Source organism: Tamandua tetradactyla, chromosome 5 (assembly GCF_023851605.1).
Source record: "Tamandua tetradactyla isolate mTamTet1 chromosome 5, mTamTet1.pri, whole genome shotgun sequence".
In the NCBI taxonomy this organism is placed as follows: Eukaryota; Metazoa; Chordata; class Mammalia; order Pilosa; family Myrmecophagidae; genus Tamandua; species Tamandua tetradactyla.
In genome coordinates, this window is record NC_135331.1 from 30,526,442 (window position 1) to 30,549,243 (window position 22,802).

The 22,802-nt window shown below is 40.3% G+C and overlaps 1 protein-coding gene across 4 annotated transcripts in view; it reads right to left on the reverse strand.

Annotated features, from left to right (window-relative positions):
• Window positions 1-2,643: 2,643 nt before the first annotated feature.
• Window positions 2,644-22,802, reverse strand: part of SLC5A1 (solute carrier family 5 member 1) — a 153,420-nt gene continuing 133,261 nt past the window's right edge. For 3 of the 4 annotated variants that reach the window (XM_077160435.1, XM_077160434.1, XM_077160432.1), the window contains 8 exons: window positions 21,488-21,708; window positions 21,137-21,272; window positions 19,715-19,822; window positions 16,341-16,491; window positions 14,210-14,378; window positions 11,053-11,268; window positions 9,820-9,925; window positions 2,645-4,760 (listed from right to left, as the gene is read on the reverse strand). In XM_077160435.1, coding sequence (XP_077016550.1) covers window positions 4,543-4,760; window positions 9,820-9,925; window positions 11,053-11,268; window positions 14,210-14,378; window positions 16,341-16,491; window positions 19,715-19,822; window positions 21,137-21,272; window positions 21,488-21,708 — 1,325 coding nt within the window. In that variant the 3' untranslated portion in view covers window positions 2,645-4,542. Of the gene's footprint in view, window positions 4,761-9,819; window positions 9,926-11,052; window positions 11,269-14,209; window positions 14,379-16,340; window positions 16,492-19,714; window positions 19,823-21,136; window positions 21,273-21,487; window positions 21,709-22,802 lie in introns of all 4 variants that reach the window. The other variant, XM_077160433.1, reaches the window with a different exon arrangement.

The window sequence follows — 22,802 nt, forward strand, 5'->3', positions numbered from 1 at the left end:
TTGATTATATACTATGGATGGACTGTATGTGTGTGTGCAAAGATTTCTCAATAAAAATATTTAAAAAAAAAACAGGTAAAGAACAAAGCTAACTAAGAAGACAACCCTGGATAAAAGAGTGATAATGACCTCCAGAATAAAGTAATCAAAGAAATCAGATGCCAAGACACCAACAAAAAATTATGAGTTGTACGAGGAAAAAAGAAAACACAGTCCAGTCAAAGGGACAAACAAACTAACATTTCAAATGAGAAACAGGAATTGAAACGTTCAATCAAATATGCTAAACCAAGTCAAAAATCAGATCAATGAGTTGAGGGAAGATATAGCAAGATAAGATAAAGGATATAAAGAAGATATTGGGTGAGTATAAAGAATAACTCAAAAGTTTGAAAAAAAAAACAAATGTTAGAACTTATGGGAATGAAAGGCACAATAAAACAGGTGAAAAACACAATGGAGGCTTAACAGCAGATTTGAAGAGGCAGACGAAAGGATTAGTAAACCAAAGGACAGCACATCTAAAATCCTACACACAGGAGAATAGATAGGGAAAGGAATGGAAAAATATGAGCAGAATCTTGGGAAGTTAAGTTACAATGTGAATCACACAAATATGTATTATGGGTATCCCAGAAGAGGAAGAAAGGGAAAAGAGGCAGAAAGAATAATGGAGGAAATTATCACTGAAAATTACCCAACTCTTATGAAAGAAATAAAATTACAGATCCAAAGATGTGCAGTCTACCCCAAACAGAATAAATCCACATAGATCTACTCTAAGATACTACTGATCAGGTTGTCAAAAGTCAAAGATAAAGAATTCTGAAAACAGCAAGAGAAAAGCAATCCACACAATCAAGGGAAGCTTGATTAGGACTATGTCCAGATTTCTCAGCAGAAACCACAGAAGCAAGAAGGCAGTGATATGATATATTAAGAAATTGAAAGGGAAAAACTGCCAATCAAGAATTCTATATCCAGCAAAACTGTCCTTCAAAAACTGTCCTAAAAATGAAAATTTAAAATATTTTCAGACAAATGGTTACTGAGAGAGTTTGTGAAAAAGAGACCAGCTCTACAAAAAATACTAAAGGGAGTGCTACAGGCAAATAGGAAAAGACAGGAGATGAGTGGTAGAAATTAAGACTATCAGTAAGGGTAAAAAAAGAAAAAAATAAGATATGACATGTAAAACCCAAAAGGTAAAATGGTAGGGGAAAGCACTGCCTTTAACAGTAATAACATTAAATGTTAATGGACTAAACTCTCCAATCACAGACTGGAAGAATGGATTTAAAAACAGGACTCATCTATATGCTGTCTACAAGAGACTCATTTTAGTCCCAAGGGCAAAAACAGGTTGAAAGTGAAAGATCTGAAAAAGATATTTCATGCAAGCAACAACCAGAAAATATCAGATAAATTAGACCTCAAATGTAAAGCAATTTAAAGAAACAAAGAAGGACACTATACACTAATAACAGGAAGACCTAACAATCATAAATATCTATGCACTGAGCCAGAGTGCCCCAAAATACATGAGGCAAAAACACTGAGAACAGTGAAGGGAGAAGTAGACACAGCTACATTAATAGTTGAAGACTTCAATACACCACTCTCATCAATGGGTAGAGCATCTAGACAGCAGATCAGTAAGGAAACAGAGATCTTGAAGAATATGATAAATGAACTAGACTTAACACATTTACAGAACATTGTACCCAAAAACAGTAGGACATATTTTTCTCGAGTACTCATGGATCATTCTCAAGGGTAGGCCACATGCTGGGGAACAAAGCAAGTCACAATAAATTTTAAAAGATAGAAATTATACAAAACACTTTCTCAGATCAAAATAGAATGAAGCTGGATATCAACAACAGGCAGAAGGCTGGAAAATTCACAAATATAGGGAGGCTAAACAACACACTCTTAAACAAGGACGAAATTGCAGGAGAAATAGGTAACCATCTTGAGGCAAATAAAAATGAGGACACAACATATGGAATGGGTGCAGCAAAGCCAGTGATGATGTAGTCAAAGGCCCCACGATCAACTTGACTCTGGAGGGAAGGAGGGCTGTATTTTCATTTTGATGGATTCCTTTAAAAATAGTTATCTATATTTAATGAAGCTGTTTTCCTGATAGGGCATGATTTTTTGGTTCTGTAAACTGAGCATTACTAAGTCATCACTCTGCCCCATATATAATGCCATCTTCAATTTGAGGGAAAGACTAGCTCTTTCCTGTAAACCAGCAATTATTCTAGTGCAATTTTATCACTCACCAATTCCTGGTTACCCAGGGATGTCTGTTCCAACGGGACATTTTTGCATCGGAGGTAGTTACTCCCCTTCTATTTAGTAGAAGTTTTGCTGTTTACTCACCTCCAAACCTTGCTAGATCTTTTTCTTTCTTTTGCATGGACAGGCACCGGGAATTGAACCCAGGTGTCTGGTGTGGCAGGCAAGAACTCTGCCTGCTAAGCCACTGTGGCCCGCTCCCTTGCTAGATTTTTAGACAATGTTCAAGTTACTAGATTCTATTCTCAACTCTCCTGGCTTTGTGCTTGTTATCCACGTTTTGTATCAACTAAAGGTCACCACAGACATACTCAGTATTCGTCTGGAATCTCTAGAGAACAGGAAGCACGGTGATAGGATTTTTTAATGTTTTATTTTTTATCAAAGTAATACATTTTCATTTACAGGACTACAAGGCACCTTAGTATAACATCTGAATGACATCTTTATATATGTGTCTGCATCTTCTCTTCGAAGTACCTGGAGGTAGGTAGATCCTGTAAGCATTGAGGTTCCCAGTTTTCAAAAAGAAAAATACACAATTGAGACAAAATAATTTACAACAACACACAAAGTGAATCATTGGCAAAGCCAGACACAGAATCCAGGACAATCTAGAAATTTTATGCCACTCAATCCATCTTCTCTTCTATCCTTTCTCTTTGACCTCTCAAAGCATAAACCACGGACTCCACACAAGACTGAGAACTGTGGGTCATCATAATCATGTGAAATTCTCCACTTTTCTATGTGTTCTGCCTAGTTTAAGGGTCCTTCCACAGGGGAGCAAAAAGGCACATCAAATAGTGCTCTCTGGGTTTGCTTTCTTCTATAATAACAAGCCATCCCTTTATAATTCATACCATTTTTACCTCCAGGAACATTCTCAACTCCACAAAATCTCATAGCCCAGCTTTTTTTTTTTTTCCTAAGCCTGAAATCAGTTACTACTAATTTTCTTAACTTCAATGGGATTATATTACAATAGTAATTGAAATTTCACAGGTGGATTAAAAGGATTTCCCCTCTAGAAAACAGGCTCAACAAGAAACACACTTGCACACTTTCCTCAGAGGTACTGGACACTTCCATCTGAAACAGACACCACCTACCCTAACCTTAAGCAGTCGATGATTACCAATCAAGACACCTAAACAAGGAAGGGCTATGGTCACAGAACTCATATGGAAGAGAATTTCAGGCTATTTCCGTGTTGCGGTAGAGGGCAGCTGGTTTGAGGTGGCATATGCACCCAGGAAGTGCATTTCCTCCCATTATAACATGACAGAGAATTGACCTACAAAGCAGTTGGGAAAGGACAGCACCAGCAGGAAGAGTAGCCTTGGGCAAAATTTCAATTCTTAAGTCTTGCCACAGTGCATGGTTTGTGTAGCCACAGGAAAATGTTAACCAATGGCCAGGCTTATGTAGAAATAAAGTAGGTAAAAAAAAATACTAATAATAAGCAAGTATTTTTAAATAAATGCCCATATTATTCATTCAGTCAACAAACACTGCTGAGTGACTAAGACATTCGGGCACAGTGAATGCCAAGATGAGTGAAATCCCAACTATGGGAAACTCACAATGGACATTTTTAAGAAAAGCAGAAAACTTCTTGGACTCATGATTCTCAGCTCCCCCCACCCCTGCCACCTGCTCCTACTCTGAGCTGATGCCGGGGTCCCTCCCTTTAAGGTATATACTGAAGCCTCTACTTCAAAGAACAAAACTGCCCAGGAAAAGGACTCCACTATTCTCCCATCCTCAGCCTCAATATGTTCATCAGTTTATCAGATTAATTTTTCTTATGCCAGGATAATTTGGCAGGCATATAATGGGGGGGGGGTTGCATTTGAAAAAGATGGGAGGCAGTCAGATGGAATAATAGGAACCAAGAAGTCTGAAACTCTCAAAATAATATTCAAGGATTACAAAGTTGGCACATTGGATCCATCTGAGACAAAAAAAAAATGTATCTGTTTCTTAGTGTGCCTTTTTCTAGCTGTGACCGAGTGGACCTTCCTCTAGCAGCTCTAGTACATCCAGCCGACTACATCACACTGGCTTCAAACATATAAGTCAATAGCAAACTAATGATTTTCCTCCAACTAACCTGTAATTACACATTTATCAACTTGGTGAAAATTCCATCATGGCTACAGAACAGGACTAAAGGGAGGTGGAGTGAAGCATCTGGCCTTCACGAACACAGTCTGCAGTTGAGGGTAAGACTCAGGCAAAATACGCGTGGCAGAAGACAGCGACGGCCAGAAGGATGATGCCATTGACGTTGACCACTGTCCGCCACAGAGGCACCTCTGAGGTGTCTGTCAGCTTCAGCTTCATTTCCGCCTCCTGTTCCTTGGTCATAGCGGGGCCCTTCTGCTGGTCCAGCCCACAGAACAGGTCATAGGCTCTCCTGCAGCATCCTTTCTTCTCCTCAGGAGCTTCTGAGTCAAGGAAAGGCACAAAAGAATAATTGGATAGAGAAGTGGGAGGGACCAGAAAAAGTTTCCAGGGAAGAAATTATACCAGAAATTTCCCAATTTTCTTGTGTGTAGGAATGGAAATCGGACAACTTGTTTAAAGGAACTTAATAAATCACCAGACAAATGTTGATAACTGGATCCGACTCCTTATGATCAGCTATCCTAAGTTGTATCTCTATTAGATTTAGAGCAATGTAAATGCATTTTGATTTATAACAGTCAGAATCAAACAAGAAATAGTTCATGACAGAGTTAACAATGGGCTGGGAACCGTGACATATGAAGGACCCAGAAAATCCACCTCTGGAACCATAGATTCATATTGGTTTGCTACATCACTGGAAATCAATGGGACCAGCATGACTCAGGAGTGCACTGATTGTAGCTGCAAATTCCAAGGCTTCCCAACAGACCCTGCCATGTGGTAAGGATGGGTCTGAACAGCCCCTGATGCAAGGGCAAAGGTGATAATACTTGCAGGCCTGAAGGTCGAATTTTGCATATCAACACTGTTGAATCAAGTCATCCAACAGGCACTGTCACTCAAAGTGGATGCCCACCAAGAGAACTACTAATTCTCTCCTTTGAATCCAGGTATGGCACTGGATGTAGTCAGAACTGGGTTCAAATCTCAGCTCTACCACTCACTGGTCCACGCCAAGACTGTGTCTTCCGTGGTCAGGAATCCACTCCTCTGAGCTCTCCATTTTTTTAGAGTCACAGAAATTTAGACTGGGAAAGAATCTCAGTGACAATGCACATATATGTGCCAATCAGGACAAAAACTTAGCTTTGTGGCCTTGTTATTTCATATCTCATATCCTCAAGAATCTGTACAATTGAAATCATAATGCCTTCTTCGTTATAAAACTTGCTGACGGCATCCAGCACATTGTAGGTGACAAGAAGTTTTAGTGTTCTTCTATCCTCTTTCCTCTCACACACATAAAAACAGACACCAGGCTCTTTATACTCATCTCTCTGACTCATTCCACCAAAGTAGGATGATGGGGAAGGGCAAGGAGTTGCACTCACTAACCAAAACCCGTGGGAAGCACATGCTTATCTGGGTCACTAAAAAGCTACATGGCCTTGGGATTGTTTCATTTCCCTCACTTTTAAAATTGGAAGAATCATTCTTACATTGTCTACCCTAAAAGGATGATGTGGTACTTAAAACAATCACTAGACTAGGGTAAGATATTCATAATTAAAATGTTATATCATTATCAATCATCGTTATGATGATGTTGGCGATGATGGTGATGATGGTGCAGGTACCAGGTCTCTTCATGCTAGTGTTTCTCAGGGAATGGTTAGGGTGACATCCACAGTCTATCAAAAAAAATAACAAAACTCTCAGGAGATGCTGAGCTATTTGTGCATAACTTGGTCATTTTCAACTTTGAATATCTGTGTGACATCTGAGACTCAGAGTTCGACCTCTGAAGTTATGAAAGTCAGAATTACCCCATAGAGCAACTGTTAAAAGAGTTTAAAAAGTGATCAGACTTCAACTAGAGATATTAATGAAGCTGATCTGATAGGACTAAGGTAAACCAGAATACAGGGTAAAGGATGATATGGTCTATATTTTAAAACTTCAACTTCTGTGCGAAATTAAAGGGAGAGATGTCTATTTGGTGCAAAATTTATATTTTGGGTAGCACACTATCTAATTTAATTTGTATGGTCAGTTTCTTTGAACACTATAATTACATGGAATCTTGAATAGGGAGTGAGATCTTGTTGGTTTGTACAGGTTAGTGTGATACCTCGATACATCCCAGAATAATTTGGGCACAGAATAAAAAAGTATTTGTAAAATCTCCTTGAGGGACTAGGGATAAAGGAGGAAATATTAAACTTCCCCATATGGGGAATTCCTGATATTCCCAGAAACAGTGTGGACAGACAATTCAATAGGTTAAGAGCTCGATCTTGGGGCTTGCCCTTATAAAACTTATTCCTGCAAAGGAGAAGTTAACCCTACTTATAATTATGCCTAAAAGAATAATTATACTTATATAATTATAAAGAGAAGCTCTTTTGTTGCTCAGATGTGGCCTCTCTAAACCAACTTGACAGGTAAATTTACTGTCCTCCCCCCCTACATGGGACGTGATTCCCAGGTGTGTAAATCTCCCTGGCAATGTGGGATATGACTTCTGGGGATAAGCCAGGACCTGGCATCATGGGATTGAGAAAGGCTTCTTGACTAAAAGGGGGAAGAAAGAAATGAGGCAAAATAAAACTTCAGTGGCTGAGAGATTTCAAATAGAGTCAAGAGGTTATTCTGGAGGTTATTCTTATGCATTATATAGATACCCTTTTTAGTTTTTAGTTTTTTGGTTTTTTTCACATGGGCAGGCACTGGGAATTGAACCTGGGTCTCCAGCATGGCAGGCGAGAACTCTGCCACTGAGCCACTGTTGCCCACCCCACCCCCTTTTTAGTTTTTAGTGTATTGGAATAGCTAGAAGGAAATATCTGAAACTGTTGAACTGTATTCCAGTAGCCTTGATTCTTGAAGACAATTGTATAACTATATAGCTTTTACAGTATAACCATGTGATTGTGAAAACCCTGTGGCCGATGCTTCCTTTATCCAGGGTATGGACAGATTAATTTAAAAAACAAGGATAAATAAATAAATAAATAATAAGGGGATAAGAAGTTTAAAAAAAAAGGTAGATTACAATGCCAGTGGTCAATGAAAGGGAGGGATAAGGGATATGGGATGTATGGGGTTTTTCTTTTTTCTTTTTCTGGAGTGATGTAAATGTTATAAAAATGACCATGGTGATGAATACACAACTATGTGATGATTTAAAAACTCAGCAAAAGCAACCCATGTGTCCCCAATGAATGGTGGATAAATAATGTGTGTTATATTTACATGATCCAATTTTTTCAGTTACAAAATTATGGATAACAGTGTTGAATGTAAATGTTTGGGAATGGATAGTGATGATGGTAGCTCATTATTGGGATTATAAGTAATAGTCACATGGTGTAGGTGAATTTGATTGAAAGTGGTTGTTTAAAGTCATAAGTTCTTATATGAATTACTACAAATGTAAAAAAAATAAAGTAGAAATAGAAGGGTATATGGGCAAAACATAGCTATTGTAAAATATGAACTGTAATTAACAGTAAATTTTTAATATTCTTTCATCAACAGTAACAAATTTACCACACCAATTCTATGGGTCAACCATAGGGGAAATAAGAGGTATGAGAGGATTTTGTTTCTATCTTTTATTCTTATTTCTGTTCTGGAGTAATGGAAATGTTCTAAAATTGATCTTGGTGATGTATGCACAACTATAAGATGATACTATGAGCCAATGATTGTATACTTTAGATGGTTTGTGTGGTGTGTGATTATGTCTCAATAAAATTGGGGGAAAAAATTCTGAGGAGAGCTTGGCTTATTGCGATTTAATAGGTAACAGTGTTCAGTCTGACTTAACCATAAGCTCATCAAAAAACAACAGAATTCTAGTGCTGCCAGGAACCTTAGGAGTCATGGAGCCAGTTCTCTAGCTTGTCTGTGATCCCTGCTATAGCACCCCTGACAGACACACACTTTCATTCATTTCTTTCCAGACCAACTCAGTTAGAAAACTTTTCCTTAATATCAATCAGGACAGTAATATTAGTAGCTAGTTCTCACAGTCAAGCTTTTTCTCATTCGGTGTTTTCAACAGTGCTATGAGATGTGGACTATTATTTAAAATGCTTTTAGGTGAGGAACCTTAGCCTTAGAAAAATGGAATCAGTTGCCCAGGGTAGTAAGTAGAGGAGTCAGTATCCAATCCCAGTTCTTCTTGATTCCACACTGTCCCTGCCTCCTTTCTTTGAGTTAAGATGGAATGGGTTCTTAGTGTTAGTTCTGTCCTCTGGTGACAACAAAACTAACCTCTTCTTCCACTTAAAAAGCTCTCAGCACTCAAAATATCCTTCAGCCATGTCCATTCTCTGATAGTCTCACTCAATGTGGAGACATTTTTGGAGATGAGAGAAGTAGGGAGCATGTTTGGATAGAGGGTGGGGGTACGGTCTTTTTTAGCACCGTGGTCAACTACCTTCGGCTCCACTTCCTCCAGCACTTAGACTCACAGATTTTAGAACTGAAAGGTTCTTAGAGATCAAGTGCAGATGTAGTAGAGCTGGGGCCATAGGCTAAGCCTCTTTGAACCTCAATTAACATGTCTGTAAAATGAGGTGATAAGATCAAAGGATCTCTAGGGTCTTTTCCAAAGTTAAGATTCTAAGACGTTCCTTAGGATTCTAAGCTAGATTCAGAACTTGTTCTACTGCATCTGTGCTCCCCTTTGCAGTGATGAGATCTCCAGCTCAGCACCAAATCAAGCACATATTACCTTGAGGTCTCATGCTTCTGCGTGCCTAACATCTCTACAACTATCCTCCATAGGTGCCTCTCCCATGTGGAGAGTTAAGATTGCAACATTGAAGTTGAGGGGAACATTTCTCCATGATCAGGATACTTCTCTGAGCACTGACTAAGCATTATATCATCAGGCTCCCAGAGAAATTTGTTTGCTGAATTTGATGTGATAAGTCAGTAAGATATAAGTTTCCAAGAGCCTATATCTCATTCCCCTTATGTCCCCAGAACGGACCATAGCTTTGATTCCACCTGTTCTAGGGTCATCGACTATGCCAAAAGAGCTCTGGCTCTCCCCTTGCCCTTGGCCATGCCCCATATTGAGGCAGGGTGGCAAGTTCCTCATGTAGACATTCACTGAGCAGTATAAAATGTGAGGGAGGGGAGGTAACAGTTCTGCACCTCCCTCCACCCCTTAACTAGGACTCAGAATTAACTTCCCAAAACCCATTCATCTATCTTATCTCTACACCACTCCTTTTCCTCTATGGAGGAAAGATCTGAGATTTGATGAAGGCATTCAGTGAAGGCTCCAGTAAAGTGGCCTTGCTATTACTGTAGGAGTAACATTTTAGGGTTTGGAAAAGGCCCTGAATCATAAATCACCAATTTCCATGGTCTCCTCTGGGGCTTCCTGGATATCCTCCTCTCCTGCGTCCAAGTCAATACGCTCCTCTTTACTGTTGCGCAGACTCCAACACAGACGGTAGAGCTGTGGAGAAAACAGGACAGGTTAACAGGAAGAGCCGAACAGTGTCTTGACCAAGAAGCTGGGAGAATAAAGGGATATGTGTCAAGAAAGGAAAAGACATATAGCCTCAGTCCCAGGAGAAACTCAAATAACAAATTCCATGCACAATATCATCTCTTAATATTTGGGGAACTTAGATATAAATATTATCGTGCATATGCTAACCCTTATGCATTCTATTCAAAGACAACCTTGAATATAGAAAGATTTGTTGAAGGCATGAATGAAATCATGTTACACATGATCAATGAATTGGTTCCTTTTAACACTGCTACTGGGAACCAAAACCAGACACCCATTTTTCCTAACCAACAGTATCAGATCAGATTTTGAGCTAAGTGTCTGTCATATTCTGGGAAGAAGAATGTCTAGAATCATGAACTATATTAAAATAGGGGCACAGCTTTTGATATTGTGCAGAGCATGAATCACGAGCATGCAGAAGCCTGAAAATCAACGCAGTATGTTTGTCTCAATCATGCCCTATCGGTGACTACCTTGCTTTCTATATTTCAAGAGGAGGCATGGAGCTAAACGTATTTGGGCCTGCCAACTTTAAAGAATGACAAATAGAAAAGCAATCGACATCACAAAGAAAGCTTGTGACAGATCCAACCAACAGACATGAAGGCTCTGCTACTATAAAAGCAGTCTTTGTTTGACATTAAGATTGGTCTAGAAAATTTGGCAGTGAGGTTAAAGGTCTTTTAAGGATTCTGTGTATGTGTGTGTGTGTGTGTGTGTGTGTGTGTGTATGTGTGTATACATGCTCAATGGACAAATATGACCTTGTGCCTACCTCGTTGCTTTGTACCTGGGCTGTCCTTTGAGAAGCAGGGGCCAGAGAACAGCCCCGGAACGGAAGTACGGACTACTGTGCGGCCCCTTGATGAAGACAGACACCTGATACTACCCTGCAGCCACCTTGTGCTTCTTGTTCTACATCTTCTGCTTGAAAACAATGACAATCCTGGTCAGTTCTGGTTGTGTGAGTGTGAAATGTCTAACTGAGTCAAGACCAACCCCAGTGGGAAATGTAGCATGACCGTGAAGCAAGGGTAGAACAGTTCTCCCAAGTGGATACTCACATGCACATCTGGAATGGGCTTGGTAAAGAGGGAGACGAGCACCATGATGATGACAGAAATGGCAAAGAGGATGATGGCAAAGTACAAATAGTGCACACCACAGATAATTGTGGGACAGTTGCTGGGCTGCATGCAGCTACCGGTTCCGTAGGCAAACTCAGCTATCATACGGGATACCCCAATCAGAAATCCTATAATCAGTCCCCAAAAGGCTCCCTGTGAAAGAAAACTCTGAGTTAGCTAACATCAAACACACAAAAAAGCTGGGCATCCTAACATTCCTGGTGGAGCAGAGGGAAGGGAATAAAGTTTAGAGAAATGATAGCTTCAGGCCATCCGAAGCAACAACACTGGCATACAGACTAAAGGAGTATTATGTCAAGCCTTCAGTGGGCATATTTATTGTTTCAGGTACGTGATTTTTGCTTGGATCATAAAATAAGGATTCATAATATAATGGGGTAAATCATCTAAACAACTGGTATAGAATATCAACCCAAAATCTTAAGAATTCCAAAAATAATTCCCTTTAACTTTAAACATAATTCAGTGCGGTGCACTGGTGGCTCAGTGGCAGAATTTTTGCCTGCTGTGCTGGAAGTCCAGGTTCAATTTTCAGAGCCTGCCCATGCCAAAAAATAAAAATAAAAAATAATTCAAATCTCTCAGCTATTAGAACCAGCCTCCAGACTCAGGAACATTCAGAAGTAAGGGCCAGTGACATAAATAGAGAGCACTTTTAACAGGGTAGCTGAAAGGGCCTTCATGATTGATCAGCTGTTAATATTAACAGCATCTTTGCTAGCCATCTTTAGCCCTAGACTTTGTATCCCAGGTATGCTAATTCTTGTTATTCTTTAAATATGCCATGAATGTTCATGTCCCCCAATTTATGTATAAGTCATCCCTTCTTCCTGGGAGAACACAGGCTCTTCCCTTCTTTGGTGACCTTGTTCTAGCTCCAATGACACCTCCATTCTCCTAAGACAGAACTGGGTGGGTGCACTCTCCTGGCTATGGCCACAGCACTGTGGATGCTCCTCCATGCCAGCACTGACCTAACTGAGGAATCACTCATTGACTTCTCTGTCTCCTCATCTCAAATGGGAGCTTGTCCAGAGCAGAAACCATGCTTCACTCATCTTTGTGCTCCTCCTGCCTAGCCCAGTGCCTAGTATCTGAAAGAATCTGCTAGATGAACAAACGAACAAGAAAAAAGAAGAATTGTTCCCCATCTGTTTGTCATACACTTATTCACTCAAAAAAATATTTGACTGAATTTCTGCAAATAGTATTGAGAAAACTTCCTAAGGCTCGCCTTCTCTTTTGGTATTAATCTCTTCTTATTTCTTTAGTCTTTATTCTGAAGGAAATCTTGAAAAATCTCTGATAGCCTTTGACATTTTCCCAGACATTTGGAATCACCCCTCAACAAGCACAGTCCCTGACCAATACTGAGGTTACCTTGTCACCTCTAATTACTACTCTCTGGAGACTCTGGCCCATGGTTTCTTAATTTGACATCATTGACATTTTGGGCCAGATAATCCTTTGTTGTGGGGAGGGACTGCCGTGTGCATTACAGGATGTTGAGTAGCATTCCTGACCTCTACCCACCAGAATCCAGTAGCATCCTCCAAATCATGACTAAAAAATTTTCCAGGCATTCCCAACCATCCCCTGGGACAAATCACCCCTACTGAGAAGGACTATTAGAGATATATCCCAATTCTTAATCTTATTTTTATTTTGAAAGTCCTGGTCTCTGGCTAACTCAAATCTGCTTGTGATCCACTATTATACCCAACTGGGCTCCTGGTCATGCTTTCCTAACATATTTTAAAAATACCCTAGTAAACCAGATTCTGCCAATCCCCTCTGGAACTTACCCAAAACTGGGGGCCTATTTCTCCAACCTGTCAAAGTTACTTTCTGGTTTCATTCTTATCTCTCGAGATTGTATATCCAGATTTGAGCCACAAGCAAATCTGGACTATATTCCTTAATGGTAAATGCAGAATGAATGCGTGGCCTATGTGGTGATTTATGTACCTGAAAAAGTATTCTAGCGAGATATTCCCCTGGTTTACCTTTGTTTCTGTTCTATTGATAGAAAGGGGGTGTCTCTAACCAGAAATATTTCATCATTTGTACTGTTTCAGGCAAACAGCCACATGGCCAGCACCCTCACTCTTTTCCGACCTTCCCCAGCAGGCACACAGTTGGATACAGAGACAATCAAGAATGCCCTAGTCTTAGGGTATAACCAAAGGATGAATTTCCATGTGGTTTCAAATCTGCATGGTACCATGCTGATGACCCAAACTCTTTAGCCTGGCTTTTACAGAAGTCATTCCTAACCTAATATTCCCTGTCTCTCCAGATGTTCTTCCATTATTCACACATACAAACACCCTCTTGAGCCATGTGAGATTCCTTATATGACCTTCGCCCTCACCCCTATCTGTTCCACTTCTACCTCTAAATGTGGGGAAATACTGGGAGGTATTGTTCTCTCTGCCTTGAATGTCCCCTCTTCCCTCTCCAACTTCAATCTTTACAGCCTCACCTCTTCCCAGGGGCCTTCCCTCATGGTTTCAGTCCATGTTAACATAGCCTTTCGGTGAATCCTGCCCTACTTATATTTATGTGCCTTATCTTACTCCTCAAATTTTATCTACCTTTTGTTGTTCTCCCTACAAACTCCTTGAGCAGCAGTACTTTGTCCTTCAATGGGCCCTGGAAACTACTGGCTGGAAGGCCAAGCTGGCCACAGAACCATTGGAGGCAGAGTGTGCTAGGACTTCTGGAGCTGCTTGTCCAAGAGGCTACAGATTCCTAGGTGGGTGCTATGCAGTCAAGTCAAAATCACCAAGCTTGGCTAGGAAATGTACAACAATGTTAGTTCTGTACCTACAGGTAACATTGGGGGAAAGAGAGTCACAGAGAATGTGAACCCAGTCCCCAGCTCCCAAGAAGTACAATTCAACTCTCTGAGAATTCAAGGTCCTTGGACATTCCCATGTGAACTCTTACAATACATCCATTTCTGCTCATGATCTCTGGGAAACAGAATCCCTCCCATAGAGAAGATGCAAAGCTATGTGAGAACTGCAGCCTAAAATGGTTTTTCTGGACATGCAAGGATGATACTTACTGGTTCATTGACTCTCTTGCAGAAAATAGCAAGCAGGAAAACAGCTGCAATGGGTGGTCCCAAGTAACTGGTGATGGACTGAATATAATCAAAGAGCTGCCCATTTTGTGCTGACTGCACAATGGGTACCCAGGCGATGCTGATGCCAATGAGGGCGAGGATGAACAACCTAAAATCAAAGTCCCCACAACAGAGTGTCAATAAATAACTCCACGTGAATAAATATATAACACTACATATAAAATATATATACATATATATATATATATATATATATCAAATACAACCACAGCAAGGAAAATTCAGCCAGCAAACTCATTTTTAGGGTTTTTCTTCTGTACTTTACTTTCAGGAAGTCATCTACATCTATGACTAAGTGAAATAATGCCACTTTGAGAGATAGTAGCATATACAAATGAGAATATGGACTTGGGAACCAGACAGTCTTGAATTCAAATTCATATTCTCTTTATATGGTATACTTAACCTCTCTGACTCTCAATTTCCCCATCTATAAACCAGGGAAATTTATTTTGAACTATTTTGCAAGGTTGGAATGAGGGCTAGTGATAGCAAAACACCTAACAAATAGTAGGCATACAACAAAAAATAAAAACTATTACTATTTTCTTCCCCTCTTCCTTCTTCATAATAATAAACTTAAAACTACAAGCCAAGAAAAGTGTATAAAGTAATAGTCTAGATAGAAAGGAACACTATCAGGTATTTCTAACTCTCCCCCTTTTCAGTTTCACTTTCAAAAGATTGGAGGGTTTCCTTGCAGGTTCTTCTTATCCATACTTTTGATTTAATTGGTAAGAAGGCTGTGATTCTCTTACCTCATTTACCTATATTCAAGGCAAAAGCATCTTAAACTAATCTTCATAGAGCAGTGTTTTGCTCCCATCTTTCTTCCTGGGGAATGCTCTCCCCACTGCCCTCCAACTTACCCAAATCTTACTACCATTTTGGACTCACCTCAAGTCCTTCCTCCCTCAGGAACCACCCCCAACTACTGCTCTGATTACTCTCACAGTCCCTGCAGCAGAGTTTAGAATTGTTTCACGTAACTGTAAGTTTGTCCAGGGAACAGACAAGTTTTAGGGTAGCAATCATAGGATGCACAAAAATATGAACCCCCAACATAATCTCAGGACTGTGAGATCCAGTACTGAACAGAGTAACAAAGTGGTTCTCTTCCCATTTTGGATCTTGAGACTTATAAATAACAGAAAGAGTCAGTAAATTCCTTTCCAAGGGAAAAATAGTCAAAGTTATCAGAGTAGTAGACTCTGGCCTGGTCATATCTCCCCTGGGTTCCAAATGTCTTGTTGCCTGAGAATGGCTTGTCATTTTCCTTTCCGTTCTTCAGCCTAATATAGCCTATAAGAAAGACTTATGGGTCTGCTGCACTCACTGGAACCTTTCCCTTTACTGACATCCCAGGAACTTGTTCCACCTGCTCTGATGAGGTCGATCTGCGTTAGCCCCATGGAGAGATATAGCAGAGTTTCTCTTAAACACTTTCCAAAGCATCTGCTGTATCTAAAGCATTGTGATAATAAGCACACCTGCCCACGTATCATTGGTTTGCAGTTTTCAGTATCCTCTTGTGCCAATTAGCCCATTTGACATAGTGTTTTACACTTCACAGGACATGTTAATCTCAACTCTCAAAATGGTCCTGCAAAATTTTTGCAGTGAACAGTCAAGGCATTAGAGGGGTCTGGTGCTCAAAAAGATGACCAGTATGAATTTCTACAGACTAAGGAGGGCAGTTTAGAGCAATGTAAAAGGTCTTGAACAGGGATCGAACTGACCACAGGTTCTGGTGCTAACTTTGCCCCCGTACAAGTTGCACTGGTTTAGGAAAGATGAGCCTCATTTTACTTGTTAATAACCTAAGTGTTGGGTTAGATGATCTTTGAGGTCACTTCTAGTTCCAGAGAGGCAACAAGATGATATCCAATTTAAAGTTAAATGTCACTAAAGGGCAAATATAACTAGCTACAAGCTACTCGCAGTCTACCCAGGCTTCTGCCAAACTTCTCTGGCTTGATGTGTAGCACAGTCATAGCCTCTCTGACCTTTCAAACTTTGAGGATGCATGGCAGGGGAAAGCTGCGTTTACCTTCCTGCAATCATGAGCTCCTTCTCAGATGCTGTCTTCCGGACCTTGGTGTAGATGTCCATGGTGAAGAGGGTGCTGGCGCTGTTGAAGATGGAGGTCAGAGAGCTCATGAGAGAGGCCAACATGACTGAAAGCATGAGGCCTCGCAGTCCTAGAGAAAAAAAGAGGTCCTGAGTGCCACACACAACACCTCAGCTTTGTGTTTGGGAAGTGTGAGGGACCAAGGTTTGGTTGCCATCAGAAACCACATCACATTTTCTGACTTATCTCCTCACAGAGATTAAGAGCTTTAAGGAATGGATTGTGGCTTTCAATTATTTTGTAAACCCACAGCAGGTAAAATGAATATGAGGTAAATATATTACAATTGAATGATAACGGTGGTGATGATGATGTGTGTTTGTGTGTGTGCTTCCATCTGTGGGAGACTTTTATAAGATCTCTGACCCAAAAGTTTCATGATATAGCAGAAAGGGAGTGTGATAGGTTCAGATGTTAACTTGGCCAGGAGATTGTGACCAGTTGTTCTGTTGCTGTGGGCTTAAATCATCAGCATGTGAAATTCATCTATGGCTAATTACATCTGCGGTAGGTTAAGGGGAATGCCTTCCGCAATAAGTGATGTTTTAATTTGATCAGTTGGAGGCTTGAAAGAAGTCAGAACAGAGAAAAGCAGCTTAGTATAATAGGTCAGCTCAGAGCTCAGAGCCGACACACACCCAGATATTAGAAGATGCAGAAGGGAAACAAACACCTTAGGGAAAACTGTTTGAACCCCGAGTCTGAGAGAGGCCAGCAGATGTCGCTGTGTACCTTCCCATGTGACAGTGGAAATCAGATGAAATGCAGCTGCCTTTCCTCTGAGGAAAAGTAAATTTGTAACTAAATAAATCCCCTTTATAAAAATGAATCCATCACTGGTATATTGCATTCTGGCAGCCTTAGTAAACTAAAACAGAGATATAAAGAAGGAGTTAAAAGATGAGATTCTGTTTCCAATTCTGCCAATAACCACTTATTATATATGAACCTAAGCAAAGCACGCCAACCTTTTAAATTTTTCCCATGATGGCAAGCATAGATGGCTATAATCTCTTTCCCACCTCCCGTGACAATGAAGGCACAGGTTGTACCTGCTGTGGCTAGAAGGCCAGATCAAGTTGAGGAACTACTATGTGAGAGTATGGATTTATGAAGTCTCAGGCATAAAAGTAATCTTAACCGTCACCTAAGCCAACCATGCAAACTAATACACAAGTGCCTTCCTAATTTTCTCTGCCAAACCCTCAGCAATAAGAAATCTACCACCCCACAGGGAGCTCATTACCTCTTGGGCAGTTCTGACAAGGCTGAAATCTGCCTCCCTTCAGAAAAGACCTTGTATTACCCACTAGAAACATATGGGGCAGGTCTAACCCTTCATTTACTTTCCCATCTTTCACATATTCAAAGACAACTCATGTCTTCTTGAACTCTCTCTTCTCTAAGCTAAATAATCTGTTTCTTCCAATGTTCCTGGATTATTAGGTTTGGGGGACCCATATAGAGCTTGACTTATATCGCTATTAAATTTCAGCTTATTAAATTTGGGTCAACATTCCTGGTTCTTAAGACCTTTTGACAACATGATTCCATCATTCCTCTAGGCCTTTTATGTTTAAATAATTTAATGGTTTCATCTACAGCCTTGCAAGATGAATGATAAATGTTACCTTTTGAAATTATTTTCTCATTTGTTAGGAGGTTTTTAAAATAGTTTTTCTGGGGTTTATAACATAGATCACAACCTATTAGAGCTATAGAAGGAAGTATAAAAATGATTTAGTCCAACTCATTTTTCAGTTGATAAAACAAGATCCATTTCAAGGAGTTAGTAAGTTGGGCTTCTAGCCCTGGCTCTGGTAAAGGTAAAGAGAGGTAAATCAATATGAGTCATTTAGGAAGCAAAATATGTAGAATTTGATGACAGATCAGTAGAGAAATACTTACTGGCTGAGGGTGGGAGACTGGATCTTCAAATGAGACAAAAAGATGCAGTCAAAGAGAATCAAAGAAAATAGGAGAGTATAGTATCATAGAATACAAGGGTTGAGAGTAACTCAAAAAAGATAAATGGTCAGTTATGCTGACTGCTACTGAGTAGTAAAGTAAGATGAGGAATGGAAAATATCTGTTTTCTCTAGTACAGGGAAGGCATTGTTGAATGCAGTGTTCACAGAATCCACAATGCAGTGGGAGGAGAGGGAATGGCAATGGTACATATAAGCACAGCTTCTCATTGTTCTGCATGCCACACATTTTTTTGTTGTGCACAACCCACTCTAGCAGAGAATTTGTAGTACTGTTCTCACCTAGAATATGCAAATCTAAAAAAATTAAATGCAAACCTCCACAGAGGCCAGTGTAATCCAAATCAGAATCTAAGAGGGCCATAGTGATTCTTGCTAATTACAACTTTAATTAATAAGCAGTTCAGCTCATAGAGGAGTTAACTTAACTTCCCTTGAATTTTTGACCTCCTGGAGTCCCCTAACCTAATCATATTTGCTTCCCTTGAACCATGAATTGGAGGTATTTCTTCAACATGAAACATGAACAGCAGCACCAAATGTAGGCCCCACTTCTAAAACTCACAATTAAGTACACAATCACCTGGGATAACCCTTTCCATATGGTGAGAACCTCCTTATATACCATCCAATTCATACAAACTCCTTCATTCTAGAGCTAAAATCATTCCTTGCTCTTTTTTTTTTCCACATGGGTAGAGCCAAAAGGTGGAAACAACCCAAATGTCCATTAACAGATGGATAGATAAATAAATGTGGTATATACATATAATGGAGTAATACTCAACTATAAAGAAGAACGAAGTCCTGATATATGCTACAACATGAATGAACTTCGAAAAAATATATGCAAATTGAAAGCAGTTAGACACAAAAGGACAAACATTGTATGGTTCCACTTACATGAAATATCTAGAATAGGCAAATTCATAAAGACAGAAAGCAGATCAGAAATTGCTAGGGGGTGGAGGTTGAAAAGAATGAGGAATTATTGCTTAATGGGTATGGAGTTTCCATTTGGCATGACAAAAATTTTTGTAAATAGATGGTGGTGATGGCAGCATAACTTTATGAATGTAATTAATGCCACTGAACTGTATATTTAAAAGTGGTTAAAATGGCTAATTTTGTTATATCTATTTTACTACAATTAAATTTTTTAAAAAGAACTGAGGGCACCGGGAACAAGGCTTTCCCTATTGACTGCCCGGACTCAGAAACAACTCTGCCCCAGAGGGCCCACAGAAATCTACAGGGAGCATAAAACCTTCCCAAGAAAGATCCTTTAGCAGGCCGGATTCTCACCATTGGGCATGAGCTCCACCACAAGTGTCGGGTAAGCGATGTTGGTACAGCCAACCTCAGTACCACAAAACTTATTACATTCCGAGGGAACAGTACAGGCAATTTTTTCTGAGGAAAGACAAAGACCCATGTCAGAAATCAGACATCACAGAAACATGTCCAAGGTTCGTCTTCTTAAAACAAGGCTTCCAACATGATGTTCCTTCCCAAGGCCCTAAAATGGCCCGACAAAGAGTACAGCTCCTAGCTGAGCCCTTCCCTGCCATGCCCCTTCGTTACAAGTTCTGACACATTCCCAAGCTCCGACTGGGAGAAAAAACAAGGTCCTGGGCCGAGGGGAGGAAATAAGGGAATGTATAAGGTGGGGAGAGAAGGGACACAGTCCTTAAAATTTAGCAGCTACCTGGGGCTCAATGGGGATAGTTATATTTCTCCTGAAGATCACAGAGACTTGTGGCTCCTAATTTTGAGGTTTACTTTAAGCAGCTCTTACAAGTAGGCTTGGATGCCCAGACAACTAACGGAGTTTCCCAATGGGAAATCTGGGGTACAGACAGAAAGGAAGTGGCCTGGGAGGGGAAGAGGACATGAGCTAGAAACTGGGAATGGATTCTGGAAACTTGGAAGAATTCAGATCAACAAACATATATTTAGCATCTACTATAGATATACCTCATTTAGTGCTGCCCCATAGCACTGATTCATTACACTGCTAATTCAAATATTTTTATAAATAAATATCTTATATTCATTATAATATATGAACTACTTAATCACATATATTTTTCTTGTGCCAGACAAGCCATTGTAGGAATGTGGTAGCACTATTAGGAACACTTAGTTAATGACAACAAATACACCCACTTTGTTCTAACTTCATTTTCGAGAGTGCTCACCAAATTTTCACTCAGCTATGCTCTCTTTTTAATCTCACACTCCAGAAAACAGCTTTGATCTGTAATGGCTAACTAAAAAAAAAAAAAGAAAAAAAGCAAATAATGCTGGAGAGGCTCAGGGCTCCTTGGAGGAAACCCGACCAGGAAATAGCATTCGAGCAGCAGGCAATCAGAGACTGGTGGGAGGTCCTTTGACATTAAGGAGAGCAATGCAAACATCATATAGCCTGGAGGGATTGAGCAACAACTGAGCAAATAGTAGCTAAAGGAAACTATAGCTGGAGGCAGATTATGACATTATAATTTCAGAGGATTAAAAAAAAAGGGGGGGAAGCATTCACCTATGTAAGAAACCAGGGAACACAATGCCATAGGCTTTTTGCCGTTAAGTTCATATCAGGTGACAATAATGATTGGTAATCATGGCAAGTAAAGAAGGGGGTACCGGGAGCTACAGGGCTTTAGAACTGAGTTGGAGCCAGAAAAATAGGAGAGAGTTGCCCATAAGTCCAGCAGAAGGCATTACCTGTGTAGAGAATCCGGCTGATCATTCCCGGCATCACCATGAGGAACATGGGCAGCAGCTTCAGATACCCACACATGATGCAGCCGGCCTTCACGTGGGACATGTTCTTGGCCGAAAGACAGCGTTGTACGATCACCTGCCAGGGAATGCCCAGTGAGGGAGGGGTGCAGGCCCAGGTGACAAAACTCTTCTGTTACCCCAGGCTCCCAATTCTGGGTTTTTGGCTTGGCACTCCCATGTCACCTGGGCTCAGCTACCTTCAGACCATGTAAGCCCTGCCCTACTTTTCCCAATACCACAAGCCACAGATAGATGCGATTTCCTGGGGAGGACCCATCAACCATGCACTACCTGATCTGTGCACCAGTACCACAAGGCAAGGATGGACATCCCAAAGATAAGCCCAGGCCATGGAAGGTCTCCCTTGAGAGGATCTCGAAAGATGTGGAAGGAATCGGCCCTTGGAGTATAGCATTCTTCCTTGATGGTGATGTTTCCATCAGTAATGAAGGTTGGAATGGCCTTCATGTACTTTGTCATGAAGGCTTCATACCCTCCCACTTCGTAAAAAGCTGGAAAACATTAATAACAAAAATCAACATCCTGAAACTCAGAACTCTCATTTTCCTTCTGTGGATACCTGAGAATCTGAGAGGTTCCGACCAGCAGGCTAGAGCTTCCACTATGTGATTTTTGGCAAGTCACTTTCCACCTCTGGCCCTCAGCTTTCTCATCAGTAGAATGGGATTATTAACCCTGTCCAGCCACCTCAGAGCTACTTTGAGGATCAAAGCAATAACTCATAAAAGTACTCCAGCCATGTACCTCTTTTCAGAAGGAAGGTATTTTAATTATTAAAAGGAAGACCTCATGATGTGCAGAATTGGAACTCTCATGTATTGTTGACGGAAATGTAAAATGGTGCAGCCACTATGGAAAAGTTTGGAAGTTCCTAAAAAATTTTAACACAGAATTACCATATGATTCAACAGCTACATTTCCAGGTATATCTCCCAAAGAACCGAAAGCAGAGATGCAAATAAGTAGCTTTAAACCGATGTTCACAGCAGCATCATTCTCAAGAGATAAAAGGTAGAAATAACCCAAGCATCAATCGCCAGATAAATATATAAGCAAAATGTGGTATAATGGGATATTCAGCGATAAAAAGGAATGGAGTCCTGACACATGCTACAACAGAGATGAACCCTGAAAACTTCATGTTGAATAAAACATCAGACACAAAAGGATGAATATTATATGATCTCTCATACGAAATACCTAGAATAAGCAAATTCATAGAGATAGTAAGAAGTTACCAGGAGCTGGGGGAGCAGGAATGGAGAGCTATTGCTTTTGTGTACAGGGTTCCTGGTCTGGATGATGAAAAAGTTTTGGCAATGATGATGGTGATGGTAGCATAACATTGTGAATGTAATTAACACCATTGAATTATGCATTTAAAAATGGTTAAAATGGCAAAGTCTGTATTATATATATGTGACCATAATAATTGTTCTTTAAAAAAAGGAAGACCTCAACTTTGGATGAGATGCTCTGTTTTTTCCCCTCACCCTCTAATGTTAGCCAGTGGCCTTTGGGACACCAGAGACAAATCTAGAGATACACAGACTGGGCTGTAGGCACCACCTCTGGTCCCAGCAGT